At 37.8% G+C, this 12,274-nt stretch overlaps 1 protein-coding gene across 9 annotated transcripts in view; it reads left to right on the top strand.

Moving 5' to 3' along the window:
* Window positions 1–12,274, top strand: part of ppfia2 (PTPRF interacting protein alpha 2) — a 341,653-nt gene that overhangs the window by 248,305 nt on the left and 81,074 nt on the right. For all 9 annotated transcript variants that reach the window (XM_008110919.3, XM_062982678.1, XM_062982677.1 and 6 more), the window contains one exon: window positions 1,884–1,958. In XM_008110919.3, coding sequence (XP_008109126.2) covers window positions 1,884–1,958 — 75 coding nt within the window. The remainder of the gene's footprint in view (window positions 1–1,883; window positions 1,959–12,274) is intronic.

Here is a 12,274-nt window from a genome sequence, read left to right as displayed (position 1 = left end):
TTAATTCTTTCCTAACAGTCATTAGTGTAGGAGCCAATCTGATTTCCCTGGGGATGGCATTCCAGAGGCAGGGGGCGATCACCGAGAAGGCCTTTTCCTTCATCCCCACCAACTGCACCTGTGTCGGTGGTGGGACTGTGAGAAGGGCCTCCCCGGTGGACCTCAGGGCCCAAACGGGTTCATGGGGAAAACACAGTCGCCCAAATAGACTGGAGACAAACCATTTAGGGCTTTATAGGTAATAACCTGCACTTTGAATTGGGCCTGGAAACACACAGGAAGCCAGTGGCACTGTTTTAATAGTGGGGTTGTATGCTCCCTGTAATCAGCTCCTGTTAGTAATCTGGCCACTGTTCTTTGCACTAGTTGTAGTTTCCAAGCCATCTTCAAAGGCAGCCACACATAGAGAGCATTGCAGTAATCCATCAAAGATGCAATCAAGGCCTGGACCACAGTGGCCAGATCTACTGGATTGGACAAAAACCTCTATTTCCATATGTGCAACACACCCTCATGTGTGTTTTATGTTTTCTGGTTTGAACTTCCATAATAATAATTAGTCTACCACGTTTGCTGAGGATGGGGTGTAGGGCCCTCACAAAAGTGGAAAAAACTTGAATGAAAACAGAACATCCTGGAGAATCTAGAAATTCCTAGAAAGAAAATTTTAATTAAATCCACAAAAGTCAAACCCACAAATGCTGAGGTTTGATAACTTGCAATAGACATCAAATGTGGAGGAAACCTGAGCATATTAACTAGGAGATTCTTGACGCTCTTCAAAAAGTAAGGATTATAAACTCTGAGAAATTATATTTCTTTTTAAAGAAAATCTCACCAAGGGATTAGTAACAGCCTAACTGAATAGACTCCTTGGCTGTTTTGAGAAAAATGTGGTAGCACCTATTATTCCTGAATTATTATGAGATATCATTTTGAAATGTTTGTTCTAGTTGATGTGAAAACTACTGACTTCAATTTTGATTGGAAAAGAAACTTAGAATTTGGACTGCATTCAGCAAGAGATGAGCCACGTTCTATTGAGATTAATGCTATTTAAAGTTAAACCCTACAATTTCTAAATGATACCTGGAAGGTTTTATCTTGCCTTTGCAGATTCAGATAACAGTTCTTACATAATACTGCATTAATAGCAATTATTATTGCTACTTCTTTTATTTATATGCTGCCTTTTCCCTAGTACTAGGACTCAAGACAGCTTATATATGCAAAATATAACAATTAAAAACTGAGTCAATATTAAAATCAAAGTAATCTATTAACCATATTACATGGTTTTTTTAAAAAAAATTAAAAGTTAAACAGTACACTTTAAAAACAATACAGCACTTATATCTCTTTATTAATAGCTTTCAGTTCTAAAATAAAGTTTTAATTTTTAAAAAATCTTAGCCTGCTTGAGGGAGGAACAGCAAAGATGGGTCCACATAGGTAAGTTAATGACGCTTCTCGCAGAGGTTGCCTACACAATACAGAAATAATGCAGTTTGATACTGCCATGGCTGAATGCTTTGGAAGTATGGAGTTGTAGTTTGGTGAGGAACCAACACTCTTTGGCAGAATAGGGTAAAGGACTTGTAAAATTACTACTCCCATGATTTCATAGCATTGAGCAGTTAAAGTGATGTCAAATTGCATTAATTTGACATTATATATGCGCCCAAAGAAAGCTCCTTTTTACAAAGTTTTCTAATACATGCCTAGCCCCTTTTCTCCCTTATTTATGTAGCTGCAAGGTTTTTAGCAGCATTGACACTGGAGGCATAATAATGGAAGTCTAGGTTGAAGCAACATGTCTATAGTAAACATGTTGATAGTACTCTGTAGTTCCATACACAATTTATTTATGTTTCTTCTTCTAGGTGAGAGAACGACTGAGGGTTTCTTTAGAAAGAGTCTCAGCACTTGAAGAGGAACTCACAGTTACAAATCAGGAGGTAATATAGTGAACGTTTTATCCTGCATATTTTTTAAGAAGCATGCCATTCTGTGGATTTAAACTTGATTAATACATAGTGACACTTGCTATATTTATGTGTAGTAATCCATACTTAATTCTGTAGAAATATTGGTAGCCTTTTGATTTAGGAGCATGGAGGGGAAGGAATAGTGATTGAAGGGATTGCCTTCAATGACAGAAAAACTGAAAAAATTGAATGTTGAGACTAATGTTACATTTTAAGACCATGAATTTAAATAGTTCCTGTTTTTATACTTTCTTTCACTGCAGTATCATCTTCACTCTTACTTTGAGTTTTCACACATCACCACCACCGCTGCTGTTGAGATGACATTTTAAAGAATTAAGTGAAACAATGTTTGCCCATTTTTTGCATGACTCATGCAATTTCTACCTACTGTATTTCATAGGAAAATAGTTGCCATCACGTAATTGTGGCAAACGCACACAGCCTTTTGGGAAGGCAAAATTGTTAAATTGCTCTCACGCACATAATTGTGCCACTCTTACTTTATTCACCTGGATTAAAGGTGTGACTACTCTTTTGGCACTATGGAGCTTGAGTCAGCTCCCAGCCAAGTCAAGCCTTGCAGTGCCAAAGAAAGAGAGCCAGCGGGTGAGGGAGTGAATTCACTCCCCTGCATGGCTATTTCCCTTACCTTTTGGTGCTTTGGGGCTTGATTTGGCTCCCAGCATGCGTAGCTCTGCCTTCAATAGCGAAAGTCACGGGGCCAGGTGAAGCCTCACCTACCTGCCCAGCTGTGCCCCCAAAAGGACTATTACATGGTGAAGAAAGCCCCACTGAGTGGCTTTTTTCACCATATAATAGTTGCCACCACATAATTGTCACAGTCCCCCTCCCCCCAAAAAGGAGAAAAAGTGTGATTATTATGTGGTGAAATATGGATGGTGCGGGGCTTGGTGAATCCAAAGCTGGAGTTTAAATTGCTGGAAGAAACATTAACAATCTTAGATTTGCAGATGATACCAAATTGATAGCTGAAAGCAAGGAGAAGCCTTATAACCAAGGTGAAAGAAGAAAGCGCAAAAGCTGGGTTGCAGTTAAACATAAAAAACAAAGATTATGGCAATCAGACTGATTGATAACAGGCAGTTAGAATGAGAAAACATGGAGACAGAGACAGAGACAGACCTTGTATTACTAGGCACAAAGATTACTGCAGATGCAGCTGCAGCCAGGAAATCAGAAGACATTTACTTCTTGGGAGGAGAGCAATAACCAATCTCGATAAAATAGTTAAGAGTAGAGACATCACACTGGCAATGAAGGTCTGCATAGTTAAAGCAGTGGCATTCCCCATAGTAACCTATGGATGCAAGAGCTGGACCACAAGGAAGGCTGAGCAAAAAAAGATAGACGCTTTTGAACTGTGGTGTTGGAGAAAAATTCTGAGAGTGGCTTGAACCGCAAGAAGATCAAACCAGTCCATACTCCAGGAAATAAAGCCCAGCTGCTCACTGGAAGGAAGGATATTAAAGGGAAAGATGAAGTACTTTGGCCACATAATAAGAAGACAGGATACCTTGGAGAAAATAATGAAGCTGGGGAAAATAGAAGGAAAAAGGAAGAGGAGCTGACCAAGAGCAAGATGGATGGATGTTATCCTTGAAATGACTGACTCAACCTTGAAAGAGCTGGGGATGGCAATGACCGACAGGATGCTCTGGTGTGGGCTGGTCCATAAGGTCATGAAGAGTCAGAAGTGACTGAACGAAGAAACAACAAAATATGTTATTCTTTTAAGAGAAATCATCACATAGATCAGGGCTCCAAGAATTTTCATTGTAGAAGGGATGGGTCAAGTTAGTTACTGTCCTTGAGAACAATTGTGGTGCTTGAAAATATACAAATGTGAGCTAGAATACTGTGTTTCTTTTTTCTTTTCTTTTTTGCAAATCTCCCCTTTGTTAGGTTTTGCCATGTTGCTTCCTTATATCTGATTAATACAGACATCATGTCCTCCTATTAGCCAACTCTATGATTCTAAGCTGGTGAGTGCCAATATGGGGCCACTGAGAATCAGAAATGCCAAGATTTGCAAAAGTTAACTTTTATCAAGAAATATATGAGGGGCAATTCTCCCCCCCACCCACTCCCTCCCTTCAAAGCAAAAAAAAAAAACTGGAGAAGTAGGCTTGCTTAATATTTATAGAGTATTATATATCAGTTGGAGGCAGAGGGACAGAAAACTGCAATGATTGCTTAGAGTACTCCTATGGGGAGAAAGAAAATACTGCAACCTTTTTCTGGGAGCATCTCTTTATCTTTGATAATCCCAGTCTCAAAACATTGCTGCCATTGTGCCAGTGGAGCTGCTAATTTTCTTAGTGAAGGGTAAAATCCAGCTATAAAGGCAGAAAAGAGACTAAAGAAAGATACAGGAGTGGAGAGAAGTCATAAACATGTGGCTTACCTGGTTTACTATTTTTATATTCCTCTACACCTGCAGTGTATCAGTGGTTTGAAATGAATGTTAAAATAGCACCCTGCTGAGTATCCAGTGTTTGAAGTCTATCTTTACAAAGCTACATGATCTCTCTTTTTGTATGTAGTAGCAGGTTTTCTCCTCATGCAGTCTTGCCCCCCCCCCCCCCCCCCCCGCCTCAGTGTAATTCTTCATGTGGGATTTTCATTTCATCTTCCTGGATCATTCTGATTATTACATATCACACTTTTTTTTTTTACAAAAAAAGAAGTGCAATTATTATAGCAATGAACCCAAATGTGCATCTTTAGAAAGAGGAGTAAATATTAAAATGTCTTCTAGAAGCCACAAATTTCCCCAGTGAGTCTTAAAATCCTTACTAGGAAAATTACACTAGAGTCAGGATATAATAATACCTTCTAGTTAAGTGATTGGGATTTTGAAATAAACCCAGAACACTCTGATTAAACTGGCTGTCCTTTGTCTGAAAATTAATCCATCTTTCCCCAGAAAATTACAAATTGGCAATTTAAGTTGATTGTATAGTGAACTACTGGGTACTTCTTTTCCAAATAGCCACGTATTGCCATATTTACCTTATTTGACTTACTCATCAGAAGACAGAGGGACTGTAAAGGACTTCCTTGCTTTCCTATATGATCCCCTTTGTTGATGGAGATTACTGAACATTGGCAATGTTTTCTGGATTTCTGGACATCAGGAGAATTTCAAGCCATATTTGAAAGTTCATGTTCTCATGAAGGGATAACTTCTAGAACTTTGAAGAATTTTCAATAATATTCCAGTAACCATGAAATATTAGTACATGCCTACACAAATAATACTTTGATCTGCACATTGTTTACTGCGTTAAGTGTATTATTTTATGCTCAATTTAATTTTCTTGCACAAGAAACAAATTGTTTCAGGTGCAAGAAAACTGCAAAAGCAGTTAGAAAATTCAGAGTTTTTGCTTTGTTTTGTATGAAACAATATTTCAAAGCTTGGCGTGTTTTCCCCGGCTAAAAGAAACATGCTATTCTTTTTTGAGGCAATTGCCTACTGTGTGCACAAGCTTATTTAAAATAGGACTTTATTTCAGTGTTCCACTAGGGAAACCACTGTGCCTGAAATGGAGTATTTTGTTTTTAGAGACCTGAATTGGAGACGGAGAAACACATTTGGAGAAAAGTGGGTGTTTTATATACCCCTTGTACCCAAAGTGAGTGTAACAAGGTTTTGCAGTTGCTGAAATTTACAATTGTTTGAAAATCTGAAAAGCATTTTCTTCTTCCATCTTTTGTTCCTTTAAAGTAAAACTTGCAGTTGTGATAAATGCGGTATAGGCCATCATAACTCCAATGTAGTGTCTCACTATGGTTGAAAACATTTTCATTATTTTTCATAACTCAAATACTATATTTATGCCATTAAAGGCATAGTCGGTCGAAAGGGCAGAGATCTAGAGACATGAAGGGGAAATATAAGAGTGTGTCAGCATTAGCGCATCTTTTTAACAATGGCATTTCATCTCAACTACATGTTTGGTTCAATACACTCTTTTAAAAAGGTTGCTTGCTTTAACAATACATCCTATCACATTGAAACAGCACATATCTGATTTCAGGTTCACATTAACACTGCATTAATTTACATTATAGTTGTAAATGAACAGGAGAAGGCAGATCACGCTTGTTTGTAAATTCTTAAAATATGGGAGAGGCAGTGAAGAGAGCTCCACTAATTTGTAAAGAAATATAGTCCATTGGGCATGTTTCACATTCATCTGTGATGCCGGGTATTCATTATTTCTCAGAAAAGAGGTCCACTCACCAATCACCTGCATTTGAATTTAGGTCAGGGGTAGTTTACCCGAAGGGGTGCTACCTGCCATTCTCCAATAGCTCCTTGCTTGATTTTAATCTTCAGAGAGCATTCTATGAGTGCTAACACCCACTGTATTTCTAGCTATTAGTATCCAGATATTTTAATTACTGTATAACTTAATTTCCTGCCTTGTTTGTTGGGGTCTTGCTATTGATTCCTTTATGTTTGCAATCCAAGTGCCCCCCTTGAATTGCGAACACACTTAGCATCACGAATAAATAAATAGGATCTACCAGAGAGTTGGAGCCTCCGGTGGCTCAGTGTGTTAAAGCTCTGAGCTGCTGAACTTGCAGACCGAAAGGTCCCAGGTACAAACCCGGGGAGCGGAGTGAGCGCCTGCAGTTAGCTCCACCTTCTGCCAACCTAGCAGTTCGAAAACATGCAAATGTGAGTAGATAAATAGGTACTGCTCCAGCGGGAAGGTAACGGCGCTCCATGCAGTCATGCCGGCCACATGACCTTGGAGGTGTCTACGGACAACGCTGGCTCTTCGGCTTAGAAATGGAGATGAGCACCAATCCCCAGAGTCGGTCACAACTGGACTTAACGTCAGGGGAAACCTTTACCTTTACCTTTTACCAAAGAGTTAGTACCCATGACACTAACATTTGCAGATCATGTCTTTACAACTTATCATGTGATAAAGTTAAACTGCAGTTGCATAGTGTTAGGCCTGCCTTTGCCTGGAGTTTATCATGTAAAGTTACAAATCTCCCAGTACTGTACCATACTGCCCTGCTCTTAGAAATTTATTCTTTTCCATTTGAAAGAATCCATTAATGACCCTCCTATCTTCCTGTATTTTAGCAACCCCTTTGGCTGTAAATAATTTCTGCTTCATTGTGAAATTGGTGCCATATGGATGTAGTTTCATTGGGGATTCCCCAGAGATTCCCATAGGGAAACTCCTGATTTCTTCTGCTCACTGGACTGGATGGATACTGGGATTCCCAAGATAACTTCTGTATGTTTCCCCTCCCACACACAATTATTTTCAGTTATCTTTTTAATATGTGGGGTAGTGAAATAGCACAATTGTAATGTAATACTATTTTGTATTGATGCCAAGAGAAACCACAGGATTCAAACATAGTTTAAAGAGTAAACAATAAACAAACATGCAAAGAAGAGGATAATATACAAGTGCAGAACTGGGCAAAAGTTGGCTTGCAAAGGGGAAAAAGTAAGGAGAAATTGGTAGAAGTGATACTATATGTTTTCCAATCTCAAATCTAAGCAAGTAATTTGTGATTGTTCCATAATAACATTATTACTTAATTGTTAATAATTTTTAACTGATTTATATTGCACTGTATAATTTTTATATATGCGTTTTATTGTAAGCCGCCCTGAGTCCCCTGTTGGGTGAGAAAGGCGGGATATAAATATTGTAATAAATAAATAAATAAATAAATAAATTGTGAAATTGTACTATTATAGCGTCCAACATGGAGAAGAAAGAGGGACAAACAGGGTGTTGTAAATGGTTTTACTGTATTTCAAGAAAGCACCTATGCAAGTGAAACTCAAATACAGTGATGGTGTGAAAAGGCACACTGCTATTCCATTTCCTTTCCAAGTACAGTAGAAGCAGTTTTCAAATAGAGAAACCCAAAACAACTGATTGCTGTGATAAGTCTCTTTATTTCTTTCCAGTGTATCTATGCTAATTTTGGCCACAAGACACCACGGCCTTGAGCCATTGCACATCAACTCTCGGCACAAAGCAAAAGCCAGGGGAAGGATTATGAATACTTGGCCAAGAAAGAGCCACACTATAGACAATATCCTTTGGCAATTCTCATGGATACCTTTCTTATTCCAAACTGATACTGAATTCTTTCACATAGAATTCTTTGCCTATATCTTCAAATAAAAATGCACATATCTTTAAATAAAATTTCCTGCACACATATTTAAATATCAAGATTAGATATTTAAAGTTGTCTTTACAGAGGCAACTAGTTCCAATTGTGTAACTTTTAAATGGGATGTTTTCGGACATTATATTTTTAAGCAATATACCTTGCTTATGTGTGTTCACACTAAGTGTTGGAAACTCTTGTTGTCATTTCAGACTTTAATATGACTTGAAACTAGAACTCAGCAAGATAATAAATGCATACAAATCTATATTTTGAATCTCAGGCACTAGATATGTGCCTTCATTTTTGTTGATATGCTTGGTAGCCTCAGGCTACATAATGGGCAGCCATAACAATACTTGCAAATTCCAGTATTTTTAGGATATAAAGATAATCTGTTTTAATCCTCTGGGGTTCCAAGGGTTTCTAGAATGTGTTGATGTTGTTGTTTTATTTGCTGCTTTTTGAAATAGTATTGCTGGTCTTACAGAACAAAAAATAAAAAACAAATAAAATTAAATATTTCTTTTATTATATTGCACATTTTTAATTTGAATACATTGTAACTAGATACAATGAGGTAATAAAAAAGAAGTGTTTAAGATTATTTGGTTTATTCTATTAAGGACTGTAGCCCACTTTAGAATCAAAAGTAAACTATCTTTAGTTTATTTCCCTGCCTTTCTCGCAAGCTCAAAAAAAGTTAAATATTTATTTTATTGTTTTTTTAACAAGGTAGCTAAGTACTCTATGCTAACTGAATTACAAATTGATTGAAAAGATAATGCAAGATATAATATTTAACTTGCAATACTGAACAGTACACATCATCAGTGTACAGAATGTTGCATCACACTTCAGGTGATAGAGCATAAAAATCCAACGTAAGCTTTGACCCTCAAGCTTCTGCATAGTATAGCATGATACAAGCTTCTGCATAGTATTTCAACCCTTAACTTCAACTACGAAGGGACATTTTCATGGAGATAAAAGGATACACGAATAGAGTTGTGGGGTTGATAGGAGAGGGAAAGATAACACCTTCACCCAGGACTGGAGGGTAAGGTGACTTCATTTGGAATGTTTCATAACCAAGAAACTTCTCAGTCATCTACTATTACCTGCTGATTACATCAATTGGATTTGAATCAGCAGGAAGAATGAAAGCCTCCAATGCCTATATCTCAGTGAGAGTAGATAAACCGAATCAATAAGAACTTTATAATTCAAAACACATATAAGTTCTATTAATTCACTGAGTATCTTCTAGTTAAGACTAAGAACTTGGTATAGGCTTGATGATCTCAGGCTTGGTCGCCTTCCTGATGATATCACTATAGGATAGGTTGCCTTTCATGCCATGTGTGTTGTTTGTTTAGCGGTAAATGAGCACAAAGCAAGTAATCTTCTACTTTTACAGAAGCCAATGTTCCAAATACAAAATAAAAGCAAAAGAACCTGCCCCATCTCAGCATCCTCTCAGGATATTTTCTTGAATATTCTTGAGGAGGCCATATGTGGATAGATCACAATGTTTTCTCAATTACTTGAATCTTCAAGGCTTTTTTTATGCAGGATGGAAGGCTGACACAAGACATTTTATTTAACAGTCTGGAGACTTTAAAAATGTGAGTGTGCTATTTGTACTTCCATTATGTCAAGCATAATTAAAACAAAGCACATTTTGGGAGAGATTTATTAAATCTTTGAATAATAATTTTGTTACCCAGAACCTGTTTCACATCTGCCAGATAGCCAGCCAATAATAGGTTTCTAGTATCCAAATCCCAAATAGTCACTAGAGACAGGAGATCTCCATTATAATGATTTTGCACTGCGAGTTTACACAAAATGGAAGCACCACACCACACATCAATCCAGCATCTGTTTTTATAGTCATTTTTGACTTTCATTTCCTGAGAAACTTTTTGCTTCGGTGCACATGCTCCAAAAACCATTTGCTGTTACATCATTGTTTTATTGCTGTGAGCATGTGTATTTAAATCTATTGTGTCAATGCTAGTTAATTAGCCTCCTCTTTTTCCCATTGTTTATCAGAAGATTTATGGGCTTGTTGTGTCGACCAGTTTTCTCCCTTCTATCTCATCCGTGTATTAAAACTTTGAACTCTTAGAATTAAATTTGTGCCTTTGAAATTTCATGCTGAGTCAAGCTAGCCTTCAAAGAGCAACTAATTTCCAAGTGAGGTGCAGGAGCCCCCGGTGGCGCAATGGGTTAAACCCTTGTGCCGGAAGGACTGCTGACCGAAAGGTTGGTGGTTCAAATCCAGGAAGTGGGGTGAGCTCTCGTCCAGCTTTCCATGCGGAGACATGAGAGAAGTCTCCCACAGGATAGTAAAACATCTGGGCAACATCCTTACAGATGTTACTTACTTGCAGTTTCTCAAGTCGCTTCTAACACAAGAAAAAAAATGAGGTGCAGAGCAGACCAGTGATCAATATCAATCTGTGTTATTGTTAAACTAGTACACAATTATCAATATATACACATTATGGTTTGCAAATCAAAGCAGTAGTGGTTAATTCACATTTGCAATTATTGTTAAGTGCACTTGTTAAGCAGTTATCATTAGCAAATATCACAGAAATTATTATTAGTAAATACTGTTAAGCAAATTCATAGATTTCAATTATTCCAACCTATGTCTCTTCAGTATGTACGTATGTAATTCTCTGTGTATGTATGTGTTTATATATGTATATATATATTGATAGAAAAATTATATATATTGCTATCTTAAGTTTTGAAAAATGAATTAAGAGTTCAGCTCTCTGGAAGAGTATCTTTTATTACTTCCCAGCTCTTTACTGCTTGTTGTTCCCTCAAAAGGCTTCTGTAATAAACAAGAAAGCAGCTGTTCTGCAAAAATAAATTTGGACTCCTTGTATTTTTTTCTTTATGATTTAGAATATTAATATTTTCTTGTGCAGAAGAGACAAATGTAATAAAGGAGATTACTTCTATTGAAACTTAAAAATGTACATAATCTCTCACCCGTACACACACTTCCTAAAATTGCTGAATGTGCTGTGACATCAATATGTTTGTTATTTTCATGTGTCTACTCAGCTTTATTTTCATGCACCCATTGGATCCAGAAATTCCAGACTTAACAATGGCACAACACTTGTCTTGCTTAATTAAATAATCATAGCTACCAACATTTCTAAGATAAAATGTAGCCAAGCAAAATGAGACTGTGGTCAAGTTGGCAAAAGTTATTAATGAGGAAAAGCAGACCTTAATATTCTGTCTCATCCTTTCCTCTCTCTGAATTACTTATCCTATATACCCATGTATACATCAGCCCAAAAAACCTAGGCCAACTTATCTATAGTTCAGTTTGAGTACTGTACCTTAATTCCTTTTTTAAAAGGAACCATGCCTTTCTCCGAGTAAAAAAGCAAGAGCTTGGTCAATTCCCAGAGAACCTAAAAAAAGCACCGACTGTGATGACTCATGGGCCTTGTAGTCCTGTTCCTAGTACTATTGTGGCAGACGAAGAGGAAAACATGGGATTTTCGCCGGTTCAGCCAGAGCCGGAGCCTCTCCACCTGGAGGATGTTTGCCCTCAAGAATTCAGCCAAACAGGCCTTGGGCAGAACTCCCCCCCGTTTCCCCGGAGGGACAATTATAATAGAGATAGAGGAGTCAGGGAGGCTAATCGCCGGAGTCTCAGAATCGCTGCCAAACAACTAGCTGATTAGGTCTGCTTCCCTTGGGAAATTCTAAGGAGTCATGCATCTGGACAGAGTTGGGTTTCGCTTCTCGTTCTCTAGGGAAAGTGTTCTGTTGGCGGGGAAACGAGACCCAATATAGGTGTTTGTCGCAAGGGGAACTTTGCGGAGTCAATTGATCAGCTTGAGGAGAGAGATCGTGTGTGGACTTCGTAATCCCAGTTCCTTGCTTCCCGGATCAAGTTTCAAGCCGTGCCTTGTTTCACGTTTTGCCACGGACTTTGTTTCATGCTTCATGTTTGCCTCATTTCAAGTCTTGGATCAAGTCAAGAATCAAGTTTAATTCCAGCCTTGTTGTCAAGCTTCATTGGACTATAAAGACTCTGTTATTTCCCC

This window comes from Anolis carolinensis, chromosome 5 (genome assembly GCF_035594765.1).
Source record: "Anolis carolinensis isolate JA03-04 chromosome 5, rAnoCar3.1.pri, whole genome shotgun sequence".
NCBI lineage: Eukaryota > Metazoa > Chordata > Lepidosauria > Squamata > Dactyloidae > Anolis > Anolis carolinensis.
The sequence above is the reverse complement of the archived record's forward strand: the minus strand, read 5'-3'. Positions and strand labels throughout refer to the sequence as shown.